The 26,134-nt window shown below is 39.9% G+C and overlaps 1 protein-coding gene across 4 annotated transcripts in view; it reads right to left on the reverse strand.

Moving 5' to 3' along the window:
• Nucleotides 1–24,437, reverse strand: part of LOC121281850 (mitogen-activated protein kinase 14) — a 57,383-nt gene extending 32,946 nt beyond the window's left edge. For 2 of the 4 annotated variants that reach the window (XM_041194912.1, XM_041194911.1), the window contains exons 1-4: nt 23,994–24,437; nt 8,480–8,609; nt 6,335–6,393; nt 1,680–1,791 (exon numbers count right to left, since the gene is read on the reverse strand). In XM_041194912.1, coding sequence (XP_041050846.1) covers nt 1,680–1,791; nt 6,335–6,393; nt 8,480–8,609; nt 23,994–24,109 — 417 coding nt within the window. In that variant the 5' untranslated portion in view covers nt 24,110–24,437. The remainder of the gene's footprint in view (nt 1–1,679; nt 1,792–6,334; nt 6,394–8,479; nt 8,610–23,993) is intronic. The other 2 variants (XM_041194910.1, XM_041194909.1) reach the window with 2 other exon arrangements.
• Nucleotides 24,438–26,134: the final 1,697 nt, after the last annotated feature.

Consider the following 26,134-nt stretch of genomic DNA (forward strand, 5'->3'; position numbering starts at 1 on the left):
GAGGAAGGAGTGCTCAGAGGCCCCCATAGCTGCTCGATTTGTGGAGGGCGATGATGACATGCAGTGAGATGACCCCATTATTCTTCACATTGCATTTGTGAATGTTTGACTCCAGTCTGTCTAATAGCAGCATGAATACCCTCTGAGAATGCTCATATCATGGAAAGGCAGTGGAGGCCCTAATAATTGCTTAATTGCAGGATGACAACAACATGCATTGAGGACACTCCATAAATCTTCACACAGCCTCAGAACTCCTGTCCGGCCAAGGGCAGCTCGCTTGGCTCCATGATCAGGTTCATATCAGAGACACAGCCGTGAAACTTTAGAAACATCTGATGCTTTGTGCGCCTTCAACACAGCATCAGTGGTCACAGATGCTGAAGAGATGGGGGCCAGCTCAATAAAGGTGCTGAAGGTACACCAAGAGAATGAGCGTACTCTTAGTGCCTGCCCACTACATTCTGGCAGCAATGACAAGCACTGCCGAGGTGCAGGCGTCAGTAATGTCTCCAGGGAGTGTGAGGCTGGACCATCACTTTGGTTTGAAGGCTGCACAAAGCACAAGGAAGAGTTCCTGGCCTAAGACACCTGCCTTTATGTTGTGCAGAAAGGTTTCACATCCGAGTGACAAGAACACTGTTCATCAGAACAATGAGCCATAGGCAGGGAGACATTCTTGGGAGTTTACTGACAATAGCAGAACAGTACGTACAAGTGATTGACACCCAGGCCCAGCTGTGCAATTAAACCTCCTTAACTGTCCAAACTCTGCCGCTACATCTTGGTGCTCCTCGGGCATCCACAGCAGTGGTGCAGTCAGCAGGCTGTCTCCAACGTCTTGTCTGTGATGACTCCGAGGAGCAGGGGTAGCTGGACTGAGATGGAGCTGCCCTGCACCCCTCTTGCATACACACTGTTGGAGGCCAATTAAGGCATCAGCGATAGAGTTGAGCCCGCATAGCAGTGCAGGAGCGACGTCCCGGACCCAGGTCTACCATCCTACCAGTGTTGACCTCGGTGCACTGGCATGCCGGCGCCATCACCTCAACCCGAAGGTGGTCGAACTCCTCCATCATGCCTTACAATCCGAGGAGTGCAGCGGGGGTAGAGGACATCCCGACAGGCATCCAAAAGTCGCTTGACTGACGCGTCACTGAACCTGGGTCTGCAGTCTTCTTCAGTTTCAGAGCCATACCTTCCGTGCAGCAGTGAGCTGGAAGCACTGTGAAGTGTGCTTGTGGCTGGACTTCAAACATGGCGCGTGGAGTTGATGGTGGGTGGGCAAATCAAAGCCCATCCGCCATGGAAACGGCATGTTTCCCAGGTGTAATTAAATAATGAGGTGGGTTCGAGACGACATGGCGTGAAAACCCGCCATCGTGACCGGTGGATAAAACCACATTTTACCTGCCTGCTACTGCACTTAATGCAAGTTTTGGAAAATTCTGCCCAGAGAGTGGGACTACTGGATTCAGTTCTTTCAAAGACTGGCACCATGGGCCAAACAGCATCCTTCTGTGCTGTATGATTCTATTACTTCTGTTCATAAGTGCACACCAAATTATTAGTACCACAAAATAGATGAGATTCCTCCTGTCAACTTTATCAAGTTAGCCATACCACTGCAACAGTGATTAGATCTAGAAAAGGGAAGCGAGGCCAAGAAAAATTCTCACCTTAAGGCCCCGAATTATCTGATAAATTAGGAACTGTACATGGTCATCCGTAAGCTTCTGACATTTAACTATATTGTTTAGGTCTGCTCCCATTAGGTTTGTCACCAAATACCTGTGCAGAAAACAACAAATTCAAAGTTACAAGATGGAAAGTATATTAGATCATGCAGTGGTTACGCCCTCTGAGAAAACAATAAAATATATTTAAGTGAAGATCCTCTTATTCTGTGTCATGCCTGGTTGGATTCTGCAATATCAATGTTGATAAGGCATCATTCAGGATTTACAACAGCAAACTGGGTCCCTTCTCCTTGTGATAAGAACAAGGCCAATTTGATCAGAGTCCATTGTTGGGATGAGGGAAACATTTATCATTATAAAGCTAGGGAGCAACTCAGACACTAGTCTTAGAATCTGACTTATAACAGAATCAATATAAAAAGTGGTTCAGGATAAGTTTAATAGTACATCAAACCTGTCATGTCCAACTTCATTCCAAAAAACTCCAGCACACCAAACTGCACTGTTAAAAACAATTCTCCCTTGGCTTATGTTAAATGAAAAGGCTAGAACTTAATATGGAAAATAAAGTTGGAAATAAATATGCAAAAAAATTAGCACTTGAAAACAACTTCTTCCCTTCACTTCATTTGTTCAATTTCCTTTCCATACCACTACAGAATACATACAAGATCTAACTCAAACAACACACATTTGCTGCTTTTAGACTATCAAATCCTTTCCAAGACTTCACTTCTCAAATAGTAACTCTGTTCCACAGAGTTATTTAGGAACAAACCATCACAAGTTAGGTCATCAAAACATAGATCAATAAAAGGGTGCGAAGCACAGATGGGAGAGCAGACAAATGTGGTAAAAGGTGCAGCACAGCTGTTGGACCAAATGACCTATATCTGTGCTGTTGTATGCTTTTGTGTGTCACTAATTTAATGCCAAACTCCCATTTTTCCTCATACACTTTTACTGATTAGAATTGGTGAACCAAACGGTCTGTAGCTATACTCCAGTTATCTGGGATTCAAAGTTTTAGAGCTCTAGTCGTAAAATTTAATGTCGACAGAAATAACCATGATGTAGGATCAAGAAAGCAAATGGTAGGTATTGGGGAATAAGATGAAACAATATTATTGTACTGCACTACATGCTGTATTGTCATACATGCCCATGACATCTAGTTTTTTAAAACATTTGAAAAACTAAATGAATAAAAGTGCAGCTGAAACCAGTTAGTCATTCACTTCTTCAGTCAGAAACAGAGCGGTTAGTTGGGTTGGATGAACACACTGTAGCTGAATTGTCAAGAGGACTGGCCCTCAACCTAAAACTGAGATCCAATTCAGGATCCCCCTACTGTAGATCTCGTCAGACAGGTAGATGAGTGGCAAGAGAACTATGGCTATACGGCATGTTTCTGCATACATTCCAGTTCTGCTGCACATTCTGGTCAGAGGCCTCAAGGTCACTTGGGAGATGATAACATAATCCAAGCTCATGCATTTCTGGCCCAGTAACAGCATAGCAAAGGACCCTGATCAATTGCAAACTTGCACAGATTTTGCTCCTCAAAAAATTATTTTCTGTGGCACAATCAAAATTTCCCTATAAGAAACATGTGTTTTCAATACTTGTGCGGGAGGTGGGGGTGGCTGCAGCATCTGACATTTAAGATAGTAATGTATGGACTGTGCATAGTGATAGGGAAATTCTTCCTGAAGGTCAGTCACTCATCCATGCCAAGCCCCCACAAACCAGAGGGGGCCCAAAGTTACCTGTAGGTACAGTCCTCAATGCCAACAAGAGCTACAGCTGCTGTAATTTATTGCAGCATCTCATCCTTGCCACAAAATTTCCCAGAACCCTGGCCAGGGATGGCATCCGCCGTATTTTCCATCACCCTTGCCCTAATGTATAGGGTTCTGTAGGTTTGTGGGACACTTGCTGCTTTTACATACAAGGGCTATGAATGTCTACTACTGTACGAAACCATCTTGAGAACATATAATCTTCATAAAATTACAAAAGTGCCAAGATTTTTCAGTTGGGGTAACTTGCTCATTAGAAATAGAACACCATAGTTGAAATTGTTGCTGCTTTTTCCCTCCAATTGTTTAGATTATGCTCATGCCCTCCAAGCACTTTATAACATTAAGAAAAGATCTGAAGTTCAATACTTTCTAATACCCAATATAAGGTACTACCAGTTTTCCCAAACTAGCTAAACACCAAAACATTCATTTAGAGTTTAGGAGCAACTTTACAAAGAGTATACTGGATTACAAAGCACATTTTCAGCAATTATTTTTGGCCAAAACTAATTTTTAAAAAAAAATCTCTGCACTTCAACAAATAAAATGTAACCAAATTGGAATTGTGGGGAAATAGGTGGCATAGAAACAATAGTTCTTTCGCTTGATACCTTAAATCTAGCCCAGGGTGACAAGAAATATACCAACTGCAAAAGTTAGGTTTAATTCATCCTGCATCATCAACAGTTTCTAGTTGATGTAAGTTCACACCATAAAGCTGCCTATAATTCAGTATGATATGATTAGCCGTAGCCAAGACATATATTGTGAAAAGTCACTAATGATAACCATTAAAGAAATTAAAATTACGCACTGGTGCATTTAACTTAAGGCGAAATATTTATTCTTCCTCTTCCCTCCCAGAACTTCTGTCTTTCCCATTAATTACCAATGTGATGCAACAGGCCCTCACTTTATATTTTTATAAAAATATATTCTCATGCCTATTTCTTAATTTAAAACTGGACCTTGGCTGAACAAAGACCATTAAAATGGCTGACCCTCTGTTAGTTTTGGTCTGTGTCCCCAGAACTAAAGAAGTCACTTTGAAGTTTCGGAAATCTTATACCTAGTTATCTCAGAGGAGTTCATAACAATCACCTGGGGATTCACAGCCCAACTTCAAAGGGAGCTACATCAAAAACCTTCTGCATTTGATAACCCAGGCTTGCCAGCGGAGATGGAAATTCTAAGGCAAAGACCTCTCAAACATGCCTTTTAACTGCGACATTTCGCAGTCCTGGAGACCCAAGTGAATTCTAGACAATGGATAAACATCCTTTGTTGAAGACCTTGTGGAGAGGTAAAAGCACATGACCTAAGCCTCTGGCTTGTTGAGCAAGTTAATAATGCCTTCCTGAGCTGCATAGCCCAGTTGGCTGTTTTAACAAAACAAAAGCAGAATTACCTGGAAAAACTTAGCAGGTCTGGCAGCATCGGCGGAGAAGAAAAGAGTTGACGTTTCGAGTCCTCATGACCCTTCAACAGAACAGATGCTGCCAGATCTGCTGAGTTTTTCCAGGTAATTCTATTTTTGTTTTGGATTTCCAGCATCCGCAGTTTTTTGTTTTTATCGGCTGTTTTAACATCTGACTGGCAGGCCACACAGAAGGAGCTCTGCCCAGGTTGGACACATGACCCCATCTACCCTGCTTCTGATTGAAGTGCTGTACCATTGCCTACAAAACAGATTCATCTCTGTATGCCTCTCAGTGACTACCACTGGAAAAGTGAATTTTACATTGGTTTCCAGCCCATCAACCTCCGTGAAGGAATGCCTCATTGGGCTTTGATTCTGGAACTTATGTGAACCAATATTTATCTTCTGTGTTCTCTGGACTGTAAAACCTTTCCTCTATCCCTCTTCTTTACTGTATAACTGCGGAGGGGAAGTTGCGAACCCTCCTTTTCGCGTTTTGAATATGTGCAATAAACTAACCCTTTGAGTTCAGCCTAGCTCGAGTTTGCTGTGGGATTATTAGAAGAAATTGGATCGCAAAAAAACCGAGAAGTTGGGAAATATGCCACCACTCATGAAAAACAAAACAGAACACCTGTTTACAAATGGGTAGCGAGTGGAAAATTTACTGTTGAATAGACCACCCTCCTGTCCATAATACATGAATATAAATACTATTTTCCCTTTTTACTTTCCACAAAGGATTTTGCAGACTGTTTCCCCAAGTGTTTAGTCTGCAGTGGTTAACTTGTGAACATTTTCCACGATCTGGACCTGGCTGAGGAGTTGCATCATCTTCAAAATGCCTTGATTGTTTATTAGAAGGTGGTGTTAACTACAAACTGATGTACAATGCATTTTCTAAGTGTCTATTGCTATTGGCCTTTCTGATTCCATTCTCCTGTAAAATGCCTTCACATCTAATGGCTCAAAATAGTCAGCTTACCATAATTAATGCTACAATCAAAATCATTAACCTTTTTCTTGCAGTCATTTTTTTTTATTTTAATACCCAAGTGTTAAATAGCTAGAATTGGTACAAGAAATGCATTTGAAAAAGAGCTTCAACAGTTAAAAGAATACAGCTTACAAGGCTACAAAAAGCCACAGATAAAATTCAAAGGAAATCTTAGTAATGTCCTCCATGATTTCATTTTGTTAAATGGTTACTCATAGCTACTTCCACACAGGAAGCCACTTTCATTTCAGGGAAAGGTGGCTGATTCTTTTCTAAAAATAGTAGCCTGTACCAATCCATTTTTTGGGTCGGGGAAGGGGATGAAGTAGAAAACAGCTGTGATGCACAAAGTCCTGTCTCTGCAAAAAAGAAGCTTCAAAAAGATGACAAATGTATAAAGTGGCATACTTACACATCTGTAAAATCTTCCAAAGTTGTTGCTGGTGTGAAAACATCCAATAGGCCAATTACCTACGAAAACAAAATTTAAGTCAAGGGATAACTCTCAAACTACAGGGGGTTTTATTTAAGATGCACAAACTCAATTTTATAGGTGTTCTAAAACCATTCTACACCTTCAGACGGGATTAATCATATTTTCTGCTAGTCATTCAGGCACTACAGACATCTTTTTTGGCAAAATCCTCTGCAGGTTACAAACATAAACGTAAGTATACTTTAACTGACCTTTTCCTTCGACATCAATGACATGAAACAAATGTGGTTAAATAGTAATGAGGGACCAATCTTTCTGTTGAACATCACTCCAGTTCTTCCTTAAAACCCTTGACATGTGGGGTCCATAGAGCAGATTTGCATATAAAATTTTCTGCAAGTTTAGTTTCCCCCACCCCAAAAGAAGAGCAAAAGGTTCTTAAGATCAACATGGGCGAACAGAGTATTCAGCAATTTAAAAATCACTTGCAATTACATCATTCTAGTCGGGTTTAACGATGAGGAAATGCTGGAATATCATAAAATCAAGCCAAGTTGAATAAACATGAGTCAACTTTGTGTATATGGAAGCAAAAATTCCATAGAGAAAAATTACCACATTTGACAAAGTGCCCAGCAAATCAAACTGCCAGCTAGTCTTTAATCTCGAGGCTGTGAACCAAAAACTCCCAAACAAGTAAAAAAGCAAGCAAGTACAATGAACTGTAAAATACGTCTAAAACAGACAATACCCTACTTATTTACTGCTAAGGCAGAACAAAATGGATCTCTGAAAGACCACAATATTCTTAGGCTGCAGGAGCACATTGGGAGCCATTCAAAAAGTTCAAATATAGGAAAGGAAACTTTAGTTTACAGGCATTTTGTATAACATCTAAAGAAGTGTTAAAAAAAACATCCTTTACTTAATTGGTTTTATGATTGACTTTTCCAGTAGAGCCGGAGGTGGACTTGTGTGTATATGCATTACAATTTAACAGAGGGGCATGAAGGGCATTAAGGTAATGTGAGAATTTGGAAGAATGGTTTAATAGTTGTAAAGGAAAATGCTCCTGGGGAATAGGAGAGTTGTACAGAGAGCTCCAAAACATGCAAGCAGTTGGTGCTGCATTGTGGAGTTTGAAAATAGTTAGTGTTGTGTTTGAGGATGAGATATTGGTGAGGGAGGTTTACAGGATCTGGCAGTTGTAGAAGTGGAAGAGAGATTTAGGAACAGCAGAGGTTGCTACACTATGTAGTGGTGGAACAAGGTTGGGGTTTTGGGATGGAAGAGGAAGTATTGGCCAGAGTGTAACGTCATGGGGTACGCAAAGAAGTTATGTTGGGAAGAGTTCTCAGAATAGGGAATGTGGGATGGCAGAACACTGGGACGCTGCAATAACTGGAAGAGGCTTTTGATGGGTAAGAAGGAACAGGCAGGAGGATTGGTAACCCTAGGACACAGATTTAAGATAATTAACAGAATCAGGGAAGAGTTGAGGAATTTTTTTTAAAAATGTAGTTATGATCTGGAACGCACTGTCTTAAAAAATGTTGGTAGCAGATTCAATTGTAACTTTAAAAAAGGAATGGGCTAGATACGCAAAAAGGAAACATCTGCCAGGGCAATGGGCAAAAAGAGAACAATGGGACTAATGGGATAAACTCAGAGCCAGCACAAGCACAATGTGGTGAATAGCATCCTTCTGTGCTGGGTGATTTTATGATAAATCTGGAGAAAATTTAAACGAACAGTATGAGATGACAAGTGCGATTACAGTAGCATCACCTAAACACTTTACTACTCTAAACCAGTTTGAGTTCATAGCAAATTCACATAATCCCTATTAATTTGTCAGCATTGCTGTGGGAATATTGAGCTAATCAGGTAAAAAAGGACCTACTTTTAAAAAATATCCAGTAGTACAGTATTTCACTCCAACATTGTAAACATATGATGTTTTTATAAATGTTATTTTGGGAATGAAATTCCATACTGCACTGATGAATGTAACAACTTTCAACATTTACAAAAAATATTTCAGCTTCATTATTGTAAGTTGTTTTAGGATGCCAGAATATAATGTTACATTACTCGCACTCACTTATATGGAGTACTTACATTTTCATGTTTCATATGTTTCAACAATCGTAGCTCTCTGTATGTTCGTTTTGCATGAATGACAGATTGAAATGGTCTGGAAAGTTTTTTTACTGCCACGCGAACAGACGATTTTGTGTCAAAAGCAGAGCTACAAAAATATAAGTAAAGCTCATTAACGTTCAGCTATCACTGCCATCAATATAATTGCATTGCACGATGAACTCATTTGAAACTGCAGATGTAAGCCATTAAACATTTAACCTTTAAGACTTTTCCAAGCACAATAGTGTTCTACACTCAGTATTAACTTTCTCATGATCGAGACAGATTTTTTTCCCTCAAAAAGTCCTACATCAAAATCTTCAAAAATATTTAAGATAGAAAATAGTATATTATAATGTTTCAAACATTTTAAAATGTTAAGTACATTTCAACTGTTGTGGCCTAGCCCATGCTTTAGTATTTTAATAAAATAGCTAACCAATGGCAAACTGTAAAATGAAAGATCCCTCTCAACAGATGGCCTATCCCACATTGTCACTCCATATCTGAGCTAGCCAGTATAATAACGCTCACTACAATTGCAACAGCTCACATCCAGCCTTGGAATGGGTGTTTGAAATTAATGCTGACTATGCTACCCCTATAAAGCTTGCTTTCAGCAAACAGAAAAGAGAACATAAATACATCATGTATCATAGGTCTCTGTGGAAGATTATCCACAAGTGCAGATTGCTATTGCACTAGCAATTGGTTAAGCAATTTATTCCTAGATCAAATTGATTGATCTATTTTATTGCAGATAGCCATATTGATATAAATAGCAGAGGTTTTAAGCCAATAAAATTCTGTTGTCAGATTTATTGGTGGTAACGATGAAATACAGTGCATTTCATTGACTAAGCTGATGCATTAAAGGAATTACACAGTCACTTCTGCAGGATCTGAGCACAAAAATCTAGGCTGACACTTCTGTGCAACATGGAGGAAGCGATCTATTTGATGTCTTTCAGACGAGACTTTAAACCAAGATACCACCTGCCTCTTTAGATCAAGAGTAAAAGAGCCTGTGATACTATCAAAAGCAGGGAACTTCCCAGTCTCCTAGCCAACATTATACCTTCAACCAAAACTACCTAAGATTAACTCATCACTTACTTGTAGCTCATGTGCCCTGGCTACAAAACAGTGAGGGGAGTAATTTATTTGCTGTGATACATTCAGGAGGTGGTCAATAACTATATAAATGCTGAGGTTCTCGCTGTCCCTGATGTTGCAAAGGATGGTTCATGTTGCAGTAGAATGCTCCATTCAGTTGGGTCTTACCATAACATCTGTCCCTCGTGCCAATGTCCTTGAGGCCCTTCGAGAAAAGGAGACGATGGACTCTGTCGGATAGCTCCCCAAGCAGGCTGCCAAAGTTATTTGACAGAATGCCTCATCATGAGAACTTTGAATCAAGCACTAAGGCACTACTTGGCTGTAGCGAGAAGATAACGGGGAAGAGACTGTCACCCATCTCCTTCTGGAACATGCATTTGCAAAGATCATCCCAGAAGAGATGCAGTTGTTTACGTCGAGGTTCATCTCATGTAGCTTTGTAAAGCAGATCTTTGTGCTTTATGGGTTGTTCCCAGGGGGCACACTGAGACAAACATCAGCTGCTGCTGGAGGACCATCAACACAGGCCCAAAACTTACTGCTCTTCCAATGCAAAAAGCTAGCTATACCCAAATGCAGCAGACTGGCACATTCCAAGATCCAGAGCTGCACGTTGAGGGATGCACTAAAGCTTGGGGAAGCTGCTGCAAAGGCTCAATGAGGCAACGCCGCAATCTAAGGCCTGCTTGCAGGGCTGGAACCCATGTAAAACTCGAGCTGTATGCAGAAAATGTTTACCTCACATGAGTATTGTAAATATAACCTGCACTTCTAAGTGGAGTAGAGTGACACAAACTGCAATGGAAAAATATTGAACTATATTGCACTGTGGTGACAAATTTGAACTGCTCAGTAATGTACTTTTACAAGTTTTATTAGTAAATTATTTTTGAAAACGACATTCTATATAAATGCAAGCTTTTTCTTTGGATCGTTTACGTTTGGATAGTTGGACAATAGATTGGCAGCATTAACGTCAACCAATAACTGTCAACTATTAAGTTTTTCCCCATAGTCATGTCATGTTGTGTGTTAAGATCCAGATGCACGAGGCCCCAGAAGTGACAACGTAAACGTGTACTACAGATTAATCTATCTATACAGATAAGAGTTTACATTTACAATAGCTTACCATATAGTTTCTTTTCTATCATAAAATAGTAAAGCAGTAACAGGCCTGTAAGCTTCCAAAGACAATAGGTAATTATCATTTTAATTAACTGACAATATTATTTGTAAAGCAAACTGGCAACAAATCTTTTATTCCCTTTTTCCTCTGACCCACTAAATTAAAACATTGAAAAATAGCATTGATTTTTCTGAACTATTTCAAATTTAGGCACTAAGTTAGGCAGCTTCACCATATTTATCATTAGTCAGAATTCCTGCATCTGACACAGCATAACAGGAGAGAAAAATTATATAGATCTTGGAAGGCTGCCAAAAAAATCAAAAGTTTAAACGCTCTAGATTTCTGATTGCACAAAAGCATTCTACTTATTCATTAAAATGTATTTCTTTCCAATTTAAGATTTTAGCAAATTATAAAAATAACTACAGTTTAAAAAATGAGGGGGAAATGATGTAGTTTGTGAAGCTTAATTAAAATGAAAGGATTCTGTATCTCAAAGGGAAGGAGAAAGAGAGAGACAGAGACAGCACATGCGGTAAACCTCCAATACTAATTAAATTCTGAAGGAATGAAACTTCACATTTCAGAAGTTACATTTTCAGAACTAGAGAGGTTTTAAGGCAGTTATTTTGACTGATCATACCTTTGAGAACTCACTAATGCCTGCATGCATAAGTTTCAATGTTTTCTGTTGTCATGTTTAGTGGTTAAGTATCTCAACTTCACACCCTTACATTGATTTCAATGTCGACTCAATCATTGAGGTACTGTTATGTTGAAGCTTGTGGAGGAACTAGTTCACTCAGACCGCAACTTATGGCATTTCACAATTAACTGCACATGCATACTCTGGAAGTTGCTGTCCGCAATAACAGCATTGTTAGCCTCATTGCTCTCAATGCAAAAATCAGGGAAATATTTTATAGTAACAGGACAGGGTATATTCATTCAGAGGTTAGGTTGCCGGTCTAGTAATCCAGAGCAAGCAAGTTCAAGCCAACACAAGAGTTTAGGGATCTGAATTTGGTTCTGGAAGTGGTTAGATTTTTTTTTTAAAAACATCCATTGGTCTTTTAGGGAAGGAAACTAGCCATCTATACCTATCTTGGCCCTATGTGACTTCAGTACCATGTTAACATGGTTGACTAACTCGCCTAGTTGTACCAAATCATCAGCATTTCTGGACAAGTCATCACCACCCTTCTACTGGTAACTTAGGGATAGGTAACAAATGCCAAAATAAGGATCTGTATTTGAACTTGCTGTGTTATGAAATTACATATTCTACACGATAGAAATAAAATATAGCTTGTACAATGATCCATTTACAACCTGGAATGGATCTGCAGTAGTATCCATGGTGTGCATCATGTGTATAACGCAAATACACATTTCTCAACACTTTAGAACACTAAGAACATTGAAATTTCAATTTTACAACAAGACAATTCATTTTTAACAGGGCACAAAGATCTAATACATAACAAAACCACCATTAATGAATAAACACAAGAGAAACAATATGGTAAATAAAAATCCAAGATAAATCTTCAAAAAGAAATTGTGCTGTTCATGAATTCTGTTGACCAATAATAGAATCACCACATCAGGTCAGAAATATCTTTTAATGCTTATAGCAGTAAGTTAAGAAAATATGTAAAATAAGGAAAGAATTTGGTGCCCAATCTGATGGAATAAATGGTTGAATTTCTCAAAAAATTACTGCTGTGAACACAGTTGGATTTGTCTACTATTTCTTAGTTACATTAAGGGAAAAACATTTGAAGAATTTGTAGAATTGTTATGCAAATTATAATACCACAGGAAAGTGATGAACATTCAAGTGGCGCTCCAAAGCAAAATCTTAAATATAAGTACATTCTGTACATTAAGGTTCTGTATTTCCCCCCCCCACCTCAAAATGAAATTATAATTAACATATCCAACAGTTTACACTGATATTACTCATATGCCCTGGGGCCCACTGATAGCAGCTTATGATTCACCTGCACAGCTACATGTTGAGACAAAATTCAGAAAACTTCCTTCCCATGCTAATATTTTTAATAGACTACAAGTCATACCATTTGCCTGCCCCTTGCTCTCCCACACCGCCAAAATTTAGGGAAGTGCCTGCACTCCATTAGGGGTGTCATATTTGAAACCAAGAGTTCCATAGATGGGAAAATCAGGCACAAATGAATGTTCAATCTATTCTACATGTTGCAGCGTTGGACAACATTGTATAACGATTCAATGTTTTTAAATTTGTCAGCTAGACTCAGTGCCCCAAAACCTGGACAATTTGTAGAAGATCAAAATTATATTGTTATGTTTTTGTAAGTTGCAACAGCTAAATCAATTCTTTTTTGAATAAAGGAACTACAAATTCTTTAGGATGAGAATTTCCCCACTTTAAAGGGTTATTGTATTTCAAATCCACAGGGTTATAACATTCCTTTAACTAGTAAGGGATAGGAGGAGAGGCACAGTTTATGGTAACACTAATCGATCTCTTTAAATTCCCAAATGATAGTTGTTCTAACAGTTTCACTAGAAACTTCGAGGTTACAAAAAAAACGAACCTAGTAATTGATGAAGCCTAAGGTAAAATCACTAATTCCTAAAAGGTAATCAAATGTAAAATTCAAGGGCATCAACCCAAAATTATTCATTAAAGACTGAAACCACGATCAACTTTAGTGGAGTGGGAAAACAAGGCGAAACATGCAATTTAATGCAAAATTGAGCCAAGCTTTCAGCCCATCTCCTTTCCATCAACAGGGCCACCTACTTCCTCCTCCATCGCATTCTGATCCTGGGGAGGGGGTTGTGGAGATGGTGGCAGAGTGGTAATGTCACTGGATCAGTAATCTGGAGACCTAGACTAATGCTCTGGGGATATGGGTTCAAATCCCACCACAGCAGGGATAATAAATCTGCAATCACAAAGCCAGTCTTCGTAACAGTGACCATGACAACTACCACATTATCATAAAAACCCATCTAGTTCACTAATGTCCTTTAGGGAAGGAAATCTGCCATCCTTATCCAGTCTGGCCTCCATGTGGCTCCAGACCCACAGCAATGCAGTTGACTCTTAACTGCCCTCTGGAATGGCCCAGCAAGCTATTCAGTTCAAGGGCAAATGTTGACCTTGCCAGCGACAACCACATTCCATCAAAAAAAAATGTTTTAAATCCTGTCTTAACTCAAGTGCTGCTGAAGCTCTCATCCATACCTTTGTTACTGCTAGAGTTGAATATTCCTATGTTCTCCTTGGTAGCTTCCCACCATGTACCATCTGGAAAACTGAGCTTATCCAAAACAGTATTTTACAACTGGGGCTCCACAAGCACCCTTAAAAGAGTTCCGTGCAATTTTCAGGTTGTACCAAATACAGTTTTTTTAAAAAACTGTGCAAAAACTAAAATGAAATAATTAAGATATGCTAGTAATGTACAATCCATAATAGTATATTACAAATATATAGTATTTAATATAGTCTAATTTTGCATTTTTAATTTTAACAGAAGTTAGAGATTTCTAACATGTGACAATGCACCCACTACTTGGGCACAATGTTTATGGTTTCACAAAATTTCAGATTATAGGGTTCCTTTACCAAAAAAATGTTGAAAACCACTGGTCTACATCTTAATTCACACTGAGACATGTTTACCAACCACCTCTGTGCTTGCTGACCTGCTTTCATAGTCAGTCCAGCAATGCCTCGATTTTAAAATTAATACCCTTGTTTTCAAATCACAACCCCTACATCCCCTGTCCTAATAACTCTTTACTTCGGTGTCAAGTTTAATTCAATAATGCTCCTGCCTAGCAACTAGGGGCATTTTCTACGTTAAAGGCACTATATGAACCCAAGTTGCTGAAGAGTGGAAAGGTAAATGTTTTGGAGTATAAACTCAAATGTAAGAAACAGTGTTTTGGAGGATTAGACACATTGGTAGGCAAATTCACAATTTCTTGAAATGTGAGAAGGCAGCAGATAAAGCTATAAAAAGAGACCAATTATACCTCTGGTTGTATAAACATAAGAGACAAATACCAGAACAAGGATTCTCCCAAAGGAAAAAAAATCCCATACATTGAGAGTGACTGAAGATCATCCTATTGACAGCACATAGTGTAGCAACATTGTACTGGAGAGAGTAGGGAGAGTCAAGAGGCAGAAGTGCCGATCAAGTAGGCTGCTCATTTTATGAAGCCAATCTTCAAGTGTCCTTGCAGTTCACCCATCCAGGAGAATGACAAGTATTTCAGCAAACTCAATGTTAGCAATTATTACACGCAGGCATACTAGTTACTGTATACACAGATATGAGGAGGAAAATTGCAAAACAAATGTAATAGGCATTTTGACATGGAGAGGTTTCATTTAGTTCATGTCCAAATTTTAACACACACACTTGCAAGTGCACAAAGGGGCTTTAATGAAAAGTTTAATTCAGGGTATACAACTGTGGCACCATTATTCACATTATGATTTTGAATAAGTATTAATTTATTACCTTTATCAAAAGTGTTTATCTATTCTTTCAACATGCTAAGTTGGGTTATACAAACAAGCTCATTGTAAAAATGTAGTTACTTATCTGCCAAGTATAACCATGAGCCAACATTTGGAACTCTATGGTCACCAACACCCTATTAGGGCATAGTGCCTGGAAAAAGAGAGTTACCTATCTGAAATTTCAATCCCACCAAGGTTTGTTCACTCCATTTTGACTACCCTTCCCTTCCTCCTCTCCTGAAGGTGCTAATTATTGTCATTCTTCAAATGGGCAACAGTTGTACTATACCACACCCAACTCAATGTTCACACGCACTGTCTTGCGGTGGTCACTGGACATCAAAAGCAGAAAACCTTGACTTGTGTTTTCTTTAGCTCAGGGCTACAACAATTACCCTTATATCATAGTGAATTTCCATCGCACCTTTATACACAGTTGCTTGAAAGTCAAGTTTGAATAAATTTTCTGGTCACCAATCTATTCCCAATAGCCAGGGAAGGTTGCAATGGGAAAGCCACATTACTGGCTGATAAGAACATAACACACCCTCAGCCAACCAAGACTGAAAGGGGCACTATAATGTTTCCACTTCTCTTCAGCTCTGAAGAAGGGTCATACAGACTCGAAACATTAGCTCTGTTTCTCTCTCCACAGATGCTGCTAGACCTGAGTTTTTCCAGCATTTTCTGTTTTTGTTTCAGATTTCCAGCACCCACAGTATGTTGCTTTTAACACTAACATTGTTGTTTTGGAAATGGCAAGATGGCAAAAAAAATTACCACACAGGTGAGCATTAGCACCTCCAAGGTAAAACCAGAGCTATTATTATCAGCACTGTAAAGCAAAGGTACCTTGAACTAGAACTTGCATTTCTACAGAAACTAGTTACTACATACAAAGGCATCTGAAAAGTATTTTACGGGGTAGCGGATGGCAAGTTAACACCCAGTCAAGGGAAGAGGAAAAATATGGGCAGAAAGGTGAGAAGTATATGAAGGAGTCTTCGAGGATTTTGAAGACAGAAATGTGTTAACTTAGAGAATTAGATATTCTCTTTTTTAAACCCACCCCCACAGAAACGTTCTTCCAAAATATACTAGGTTTTGGGTAGAACTGCTTGACAAATACTAGTTCTTTTTGTACTTGCATACAAGTCTTACTCTTGGCTCAGTGGTAACACTGCTGCTGCCAAGCCAGATCATGGTTTCAAAGCCCACTTCAGAAACTTGAGCACAATGTAAATTGACATTTAAATTCAGTCTTCAGTGCTGAAGCATTTGTGGTTCCAGCTTTTGGATGAGATATTAAACCAAGGTTTTTTTTTGAGTAGTGCCATGATTGTAAAGGATCTCATGGTACCACTTGCAGAGGAGCAGTACCTTAGGTGATACTTATCCAGCAATACTCATCAAAACAGATTATCCAATCATTTGCTGTTTGTGGAATCATACTGTGTGTGCAGTTTAGCTGCCATATTGACCTGCATATAACAGCGACTACAGTTCGTAAGTAGTTCAACAGCTACTTGGGTCAGAAAAGACTATACAAATTTAAGTTACTTTTTCCTTCTGTAAACGTGAAGGCCTGACATTTGGCATTTTGTCCCTTGAGTGACAATTGAAGTTCTGTTTGAGTTGAACTTGTTTACTTAGGATTTGTATTTTGAAGGAACATCCAAGGAAAAAAAAACAATCGACACAAACCTAATGCACAGCAAATGCATTTCAGTAGATCACAAAAAACTGCAACAAATCTAATCTGTGCAGTACAAAGCGACAAAAATCTATATATTTCAGATTTCCAAACTATTTTCCCCAATTCTAACATCTAGGAAAACAAGTTTACAAAAATAAATTGAACGGTATCCGAAACGTACATAGAATAAAAGGTTATTGGTTTTGATACAAGAACCATTTGTACTATTTTAAGCAGAAGTTCAATAACCAGTTTCAGATGTAGTGGGTCTAAAAGTAGAACAAGGATACCAAGATGTCAGGAAAGTAATATGTTTTTTAAGGTGTGTCTTCTGAAGTTCAATTAAGTGATTTAATTCAATAAGTCTTATGTGCCTTACTTATAGATTTAGGCACACAGTTTGCAAAAGGTTTGTAGCCAAGAGATTAAAAAGTAGATAAGAGCGATAAACACAGTTCTGTCTCAGGTTCAAAAAAACTCCAAATTTCTGATTTGACATAGATTTTTAAAGATCTACCCCTCCAGCAGTTCTGTTTTTCTGAGAAAAGTTTGAAAGTGAATACATATAAAAATCTCAAGACCCATATCAGCCAAAACAAAGTATAATTCCTATCCATTTCCTGGCTAACGACTCCATCACCCTCCCTGACAACAGTCTGAGACCAAACCAGATTACTCACAACCTTAGCATTATCTGATTCCAACATGCGCTTCTGGCCACATAACCACACCCTAACGAAGATCGCCTATTTCCACCTCCATAAGATTGCCTGACTTCCTCCCTGCTTCAGTTCAGCTGCTGCTGAAATCCTCATTAATGGTTTTGTTACCTCTAGACTTGACAATTCAAATGCACGCCTGGCTGGTCTCCCACATTCTACCTTCCATAAACTTGAGGTCATCAAAACCTCTGTTGCCTGTGTCCTAACTCGTGCCAAATCCTGCTCCCCTATCATCCCTGTGCTCATTGACCAACAATGGTTCCCAGCCAAGCAACATGATTTAAAATTCTCACCCTTGTTTTAATTCCCTCAATGGCCTCTGCACTCAAGTCTAGTCTCCTCCGGCCCACATCCTCATATCGGTGCAGGCATGATGGGCTGAATGGCCTCCTTCTGTTCCATTAAGATTCTGTGATCTGTGCTCATTTACTTCTGAGCTCTTGAACATCCCCAATTTTAACTGCTCCACTTCAAGTGGCTGTGCCTTCAGGTGCCGAGGCCCTAAACTCTGGAATCCCTTCCATGCACCTCTCCTTAAAAAATTATTTATTTGACCGAGCTTTTGGTCATTTGTCCTAATACCACCTTATGTGGCTGCATGCTTAATGTTGCTATGTAACACTCCTGTGAAGCACCTTGGAATTTAAAAAAATATTTTATAGTGTACAAAAGCAACTTGAATTAAAGGCAAAGTATTAAAGAAATTACTACTTTCAGCCAGAAACAAACTAAGCCTCAAGCTTTCTATAATAAGCTCTGTAAATATCTGAATTCACGTTTGTAGTATGCTAGTCAAGAAATCAACTAGCTTCAAATGTAGGAGAGTATGAACTCCTGCTAGAACTTCTTTCAATATTCAATTGTTGGCTCAAATCTTAATCCAAATGAAAAAGACAGAAGAGAGACACTCTTAAAAAAGTGGCATTTGCAATGCTGCACTTAATGATTCAACTTTGAATAGCATCTTCATTATCTTACAATTCCCTGAATTTAACCATCATTAACAGACATGACTCAAAACAGCTGCACAGCCTGATACTGAAGGGGAGCGATATAGTGGGTGCAGTCAGGCATCGTCTCTCAGAAGCCAAGCTGTATGGCTTTGTCAGCCATGTAAATAGGTGACATTATAACTGGCTCCTTTTTATTGGTGATCCGCTCAAAAAGATGTCTAATTCATACGTAAAGAAACAGTAAATAGAAATCTACCGTTATCCTGATACAACAGTTAAAATGACAGCTAATGAAGTACTTAGAGGGTCACTATAGTTGTAATGTAGGAAGCACAGTAGCCCATTTGCACACAGCAAGATCCCACAAACATTAAAATGAGATAAGTGCCAGATAATTTATTTTACTGATATCAGTTGAAGTGTAAATATTGGCAAATAATGCTATAGACTTTCTCACGTTCACTTGAGGGGGCAGACGGGCCAAAAGAAATCAACCGCCAGGCAGCGCTCCCTCAGGCTGCGAACACAGTGCAGTACTAAGTTCTGTGCTTAAATCTCTAGAATTAAAACCAGTTGAAACCACAATCTTCTGACTTAGAGGCAAGAGTGCTACCACTGAGCCAAAGATGACACCACACCTTGTATATTTTATGCCTTGTATCCTGTTTGATGTTTAGATGGAAGTAATGATGAAGTCATAAGGGGGAAAGTGAAAAATCCCCTTTCATAGCATTTCTCATATAGATTTTATCACCTGAATATTGGTAAATTCAAAACCATAAATTTTCTCACCACAATAATTCCATTTTTGCCAGATTATGCCCCCTGTACCAGTCACTCACCCATACGGAGCCACACCTTGATGCCCTCTGATCCAGACATGAACCTGTATACTAGACATCAAAGCCATTTATTTCTAGCCCTCCATCAATACCAGCCTGCCCATCACAGCCCTAGCACCAATGAAACTCATTCACATGCTTGCCACTTAATTATTTTAAATGTCTTCCCTGCTGGCCTCTGGTCTTCCCATATACTCCAACTCATCCAAAGTGCACGCTACATCCTGTTACACACTGATCCCACTTACTCAAGCCCATGCCTCCAGACTTCAGTTGCACATCCTTAAGCTGCCTCAACCTCTACTCTGCTAAAAAAAAAAAAATATTCATTCACGGGATGTGGGCTTTGTTGGCTGGGCCAGCATTTATTGTCCATCCCTAGATGCCCTTGAGTGGTGGTGGTGAGCTGCCTTCTTGAACTGCTGGAGTCCACGTGGTGTAGGTACACCCACAGTGCTGTTAGGAAGGGAGCTCCAAGATTTTGACCCAGTGACCTTTACTTTATTCTCTAACTTTAAAATAATCTCAAAATTTAACCTTTTGGACGCTTCTCCAAAATCTCCCACCATGATTTAGTGCCCATTCCCTTCTCAAAGGTGCTTTGGGGTGGTTTCTAAATTAAGATGCTGCATAGATGCAAACTAATAGCAATACATGAGATAGCTATTTGAAGTATGGCTGTAACAGCAGAAGTCAACTCCATAGGCCATAAGAACATAAGAAATAGAAGCTGAATTAGGCTGTTTGGCTATTTCAGCTTGCTCCATCTTACAGCAAGATCATGGCTGACTGTCTATCACAACTCCTTTCGGCATTGCCCCTATATCCCTTAATTCCCAAAAAGTTAATTGACCGCTGTCTTAAATATACTCAACAACTGAACATCCATAACAAAAATAATAAAAATAACTGGAAAAACTCAGCAGGTCTGGCAGCATCTGCGGAGAGGAACACAGTTAACATTTCGAGTCTGTATGACTCTTCAACAGAACTAATTAAAAATAGAAGAGAGGGGAAATATAAGCTGGTTTAATGGGGGGTGGGACAAGTAGAGCTGGATAGAGGGCCAGTGATAGGTGGAGATAGCCAAAAGATGTCATAGTCAAAAAGGACAAAGTGGTGTTGAAGGTGAACATCCATAGTTCTCTAGCATAGGGAATTTCAAAGATTCATAACTCTTGAGTGGAGAAATTTGTCATGTGTCCTAATGGGCCCTTATCTTTAAACTGTGGCTGTGTTCTAGATTCTACCGTCAGGGGAAATATTCCCCTAGCCCATCAAGTCCCTTAAGAATTTATGTTTCAATTAGATCAACTCTTGTTCAGGGAATTTAGGCCTAGCTAGTCTACTCAAACTCTCCTCAATGTAACATAGCAGGTCATTGTAGGAGAAGTGCATTATCACCAAGGGATTTTCAGAATTGTGCAAAGAGGTTTTAATATATTTTACAGGACTTAAAGTACAATAAGTGTGTTTGCTGATTAACATGTATAACAGTGACTATATAATTAAAATACCACAAATAAAATGTAGATTTCACAATATTGAATTTAACATCATGCAAGTTCATTTTCAGAATGGCTATAATTTTTGGACATGACCATTATGTTAGTTACTTTCAACATTTGTTTAGACAGTTTCATCAACAGCCAATTTTTAAAAAATAATTTGCAAAATACTTCAAATATTTAAGACATCAATTAATTTGTTTGGAATCATTACTGAGCCCAGCAATGACAGGAACTGAATTAGCATGCACAGGTGACAATGAATCATCCGTTGATTTACCTTGAATCATATTAAAATATTAACATGAGCAAATACAGAGATTGTAATTCAGGACAGCTATTTGAATTTTTAAGTAGGGTCCTACTATAACATTGCCTCCAATGTTAGTGTGAATATGTCTGAAGTGGCTTTGAAAATGTATTCTAACAGTTTTACATCCATAGGAAAACAATGGTGATAATCTTACATAATAAACTGAACAGAAACAGTTATTGCTTAATTGATTGCTGTTAAATACACTGCTGTTTATCCGTCTCCTCAAAGGCTTACAGTTTATTTCATTTTTGCTGGAAAGGCGAATTAAACAGCACCAGAAACATTTTGTTCAAAAATAATTACGCAGTTTGATCAGCATTCAAAAGAAAACACTTTTTTTAAAAAACGAGTTGAAATATTGATTCAACATTTCATTATTTCTATTTTTAAAAAAATTCTACAGATGTTATAGTGAAAAAAATTGCATTTCAAAATTAGCATAGGTCAAAATTCAAAGAGAACAAAACTAAGACTGGTTCAAATCTCAACCTTATTCCCCCAGCTCCGTTTTTCTCATCTTCTAGTCTGCACTTTACACTAATAAGTTGTCTCAAAATAGTACTTTAAAGGTTCAGAAATCACAGGCTTAAACACAAATCTATTATTCCCCAACATGAATTTTATAACATACTTGTATTTAATATTTCCATTGAATTGTTGTATTGGCAAATGTATCCATTTATATTGTAATGAGCATAAGACAATTGCAAATAACTACACATGCACTCAACTTCATCACAGTGAACATATCATTCCTGGGTATGAAGGGAAGATTGCTAATAGTGAAACAACATTGTTGGACTGTAGAGGTGGACCAATAAGTAGGCTTGTCTATAGCTAGACCAATTTGTTTGGTGGTTACTGGCACATGATGTTACCCCAGTAAATCCCCTCCCAAAATGGGTTTTGCCCCTTCAGCAGTCATCACTTCAGTTGGTGCTCATCATTGTTGCCAATTTTGCAAAGAAAATGAAATGCATGACTAATGTAAGTGACATTCTGTAAAATCGATGTCACAAACAGCTAGGAAAAAGTCTGTAATTTGCAGGAACTTTAGAAACTTTTGTCATACCCCTCAATTCAGTGGGGTGAAGCAATTCATCACTTGCCTACAATAACTTCCCAGCAATGTTGCAAGTTGCTCAAGACTAAGCAAATCGGTTTTCATAATATCTCCAAAATAAAAGCAATGACTTGCTCCTGCAGAGCTATTTGAGAAGTTTAAGAACTCTTTATTGGCACCCAAACTTCTCAAATCAGTGGAGTGGTGGAGCAGCACTTCAGCCACTCAGCCTGGGGGCACAGATTTTTCGCATTTTTTTTTACCTACTTGCATTTATATTGTAGGCAGAAGGACATCCATAGGAAGCACAATGGAATCAATGTCTGTGGTGCTCCATACTTCTGGAATTTTATATATACATACACACACACACACATACACACACACACACACACATACACACACACAGTGCATATTTTCTGCATACACCATTTGTGATTCTCTGTTCATTGTCTCCAAAGCTTCACCTAAACAATCTCCAACGACCAAAATGCTGCCACTCATCTTTCCTTACCCCTTCAATTGGCTCCATATCTCCCAAAACATCAAACTTCCTCAGCCTCATTTACAAGTCCCTTTACAGCCTTACCCCACCTTATCTTTGTAAGCGATCTCCAGCACTGCATTCCAGGCTTCAATGCTGCAACTTTAGCCTCCGATTCATTTCACACATCTACTCCATTTATGGCAGTGTTCAGTCCTACTTAATGGAGGGGATGTTGCTCATTTGAAATTAGGTTAGTGATGGATGTGAATGAGTCTCATATCAGATTGAGCAGTACCCCGACATTCACGTGCAAAAATAAGACAGACTTCCCAAATTGTCCAAATCAGCAAGTTCTAAAATTTTGCCAAACTACTCATCTAAGTATTCGGGTGTTGTTCCAACTTAGGAAATAACACCCAGTAGGTCAAATCAATGCCACTCAGCGGGTTATCGCTGGTTCTCAAACAGCACTGTTAACACTATGCAATTTGCTCACTTAACGCAAATGTGCTAATGAAAATAAGACTCGCAATCATAAATGCAATAGCTAAAACAAAATTTAGCGCTTAACCAAACAAAATTCAACTACATTCATTTTATTAATCAAACAATGCAGAGAGGATTAAGCAGGCTTTCAATATTCCAAAGGGTTTAGAATTAAACCACAAGACAAACTGGTGGATCAAAGTCCAACATCGGTGATATCGGAACACGGGGAGTAACAACTGTCCAATAAACTTTCACTGCTGCTTCACCCTTTTGTTGCACACGGTATGTAATTTCGGCACTAGACAAAACCAATGCATCATGCAACAAGTTACTGAGCAATCTATTTCTGACCAGCGTGATTTTTTTTTTGACAAACCCTCTTCAAATGAAATAAAATTTGCAAAAAGAAAAAAGGTGCAGGCTGTGCACGGCTGCATGCGCAGCGTCCCAATCACACACCAAACATCGCCAGTCCGGGCCTAGCGAGGCCTGCAGGGGTGCAAAGCAGATATGCAGGCTGCAGCTCTCGCACAACAACTAACTTTCTCACAACTTGTGCAAACCGGTGCGCGGCTCCACTAAAACGGATAAACAAATACATAAGAATAGGCGGTGATCGAGGCACGTACCAGACGGAGCCGTAAGCCCCTGAGCCGACGGGGGAGAGGTTCTGGTATCGCTCCGGCACTTCCCAAATTGTCTTATTCAACTCCTGTTTGTAAAAGTGCGGCCTGACTGCTGACATGGTGGAGAGAGGCTGCTCTCCTCTTGCAAGGGAGGTTGGGGGGGGGGGGGGGGGAAGCTGTAGGGAGGTGGGAGTTGCTGCAAAGAATTTAAAATTTTAAAAGATGCCGCCCCTTTTATATTTAAATAAAATAACAACGGCCGACTTGAATTGATTGGAAGGGGGGGGGGGGGGAGAGCAGTTGTCGCTGCTTTTAAGTCACGATGTGACGGTGATACCCATACAGGGGCAGTCTCCCAGGCATCTGAAGCATTGAGGGGGCCGGTTCAAGAGCGGCAGCTCCCGACTGACATCAGACACCCGGGGCCCGAGCTCCCGCACTTCCCCTTTCAACCGCAGTTACGTCAGCCATCCCGCCCACAAGACGCGCGCGCCAGATTGTTCGACGATTGCGTCATGCTTCCTGGCACTGACGTCCCAGCCGCTCGGGTACACAGGCGCTCGCGGGTCGGGCTCGCCAAACGACGTGCTCGGGCACGGAACGGGCCCGGGAATGCGAGCCCTCAGGACGGGCTCGGGCTCCGGCACGCACACGCGCGCCGCTTGACCATCTTCAGTCATCGCTCCCGCTGCTCTTTTCTCGAGTTGGGTGGACCGCCAAGACAAAAAAAAATTCTGTTGCTGGAAATCCAACATTTATAATTTTACTCTAAAAAAGCTTTCTTTTTAAATTATCTCCCAGAAAATGCTGCCAACATTCAGCAGATGCTGTCTCAATATAGTTTATCTTACGGACCTTATACTTTACAGACAATGCCCTATCTCTGGGTATGGCCTGTCCCGCCAGCAGGACAGACCCACCAGAGATGGCGGCCAAGTGGTATACAGTTGGGAGCCTGCTGCCTCACTACATCATGCTTCCCAGCATTAACATCCCAGATATACTTGAGCACACACATGTGTGCAGGATGGGCTTAGGCATGCACGCCCAACGCTTGACCATCTCCTGTCATTCTGCCCGCCATTCTCTTTATCTCTGTTGCTGGAAATCCAAAAGTTACAATTTAAAAAAAAAATTTTTGTAAATTATCTCCCAGAAAAAGCTGCAAACATTCAGCGGGTGTAGCCTTAATCACAGAATCACGGGATCTTTACAGTGCAGAAGGAGGCCATTTGGTCCATCAAGTCTGCACTAGCTCTCTGAGAAAGCATTCTACCTATTCCCACTCCCCTGCCTTATCCTTGTAGCTTTGCACATTCTTTTCAGACAGCAACCCACTTCCCATTTGAAAAGCTCGATCGAACCTGCCTCCACTACCCTCTCAGGAAGTTTGTTCCAGACTCCAACCAACCTCTGGGCAAAAGTTTTTTTCCTCACACCACTATTCTTCCTTTTGTCAATTACTTTGAATCTGTGTTCTTTTAACATAACTTACCTTACGGACCTTATACCTTACAGACAATGTCACACCGTCCCTAGTTATGTCCTGTCCCACCAGCAGGACAGAACCACCAGTGGCAGAGTGGTATGCAGTCAGGAGGGAATTGCCTGGGAGTCCTCAACATTGATTCGAGACCCTATGAAGTCTTATGGCATCAAGTCAAACATGGGCAGTTAAACCTCCAGCTGATCACCACCTCCACCCCCCTGACTCACTCAGCTGATGAATCAGTGCACCTCCATGTTGAACACCAATTGGAAGAAGCACTGAGGGTAGCAAGGATGTACTTTGGGTGGGAAATCTCAATGTTCATCACCAAAAGTGGCTCAGTACTGATCGAGCTGTCTGAGTTCAAAAGGGCATAGCTGCTACACTGGGTCTCTGACAGGTGGTGAGAGAACCAACAAGAGGGATAAACTTACCCGATCTCATACTCAACAATCTACCTGTTGCAGATGCATCTGTCCATGACTGTATGGGTGGGAGTTACCACTTCACAGTCCCTGTGGAGATGAAGTCCCGTCTCCATATTGAGGATACCCTCCATCGTGTTGTGTGGGACTACCACCATGCTAAATGGGATAGACTTCGACCAGATCGAGCAACTCCAGATTGGATATCCATGAGATGCTATGAGCCATCA

This window comes from Carcharodon carcharias, chromosome 9, assembly GCF_017639515.1.
Source record: "Carcharodon carcharias isolate sCarCar2 chromosome 9, sCarCar2.pri, whole genome shotgun sequence".
Classification (NCBI taxonomy): Eukaryota; Metazoa; Chordata; class Chondrichthyes; order Lamniformes; family Lamnidae; genus Carcharodon; species Carcharodon carcharias.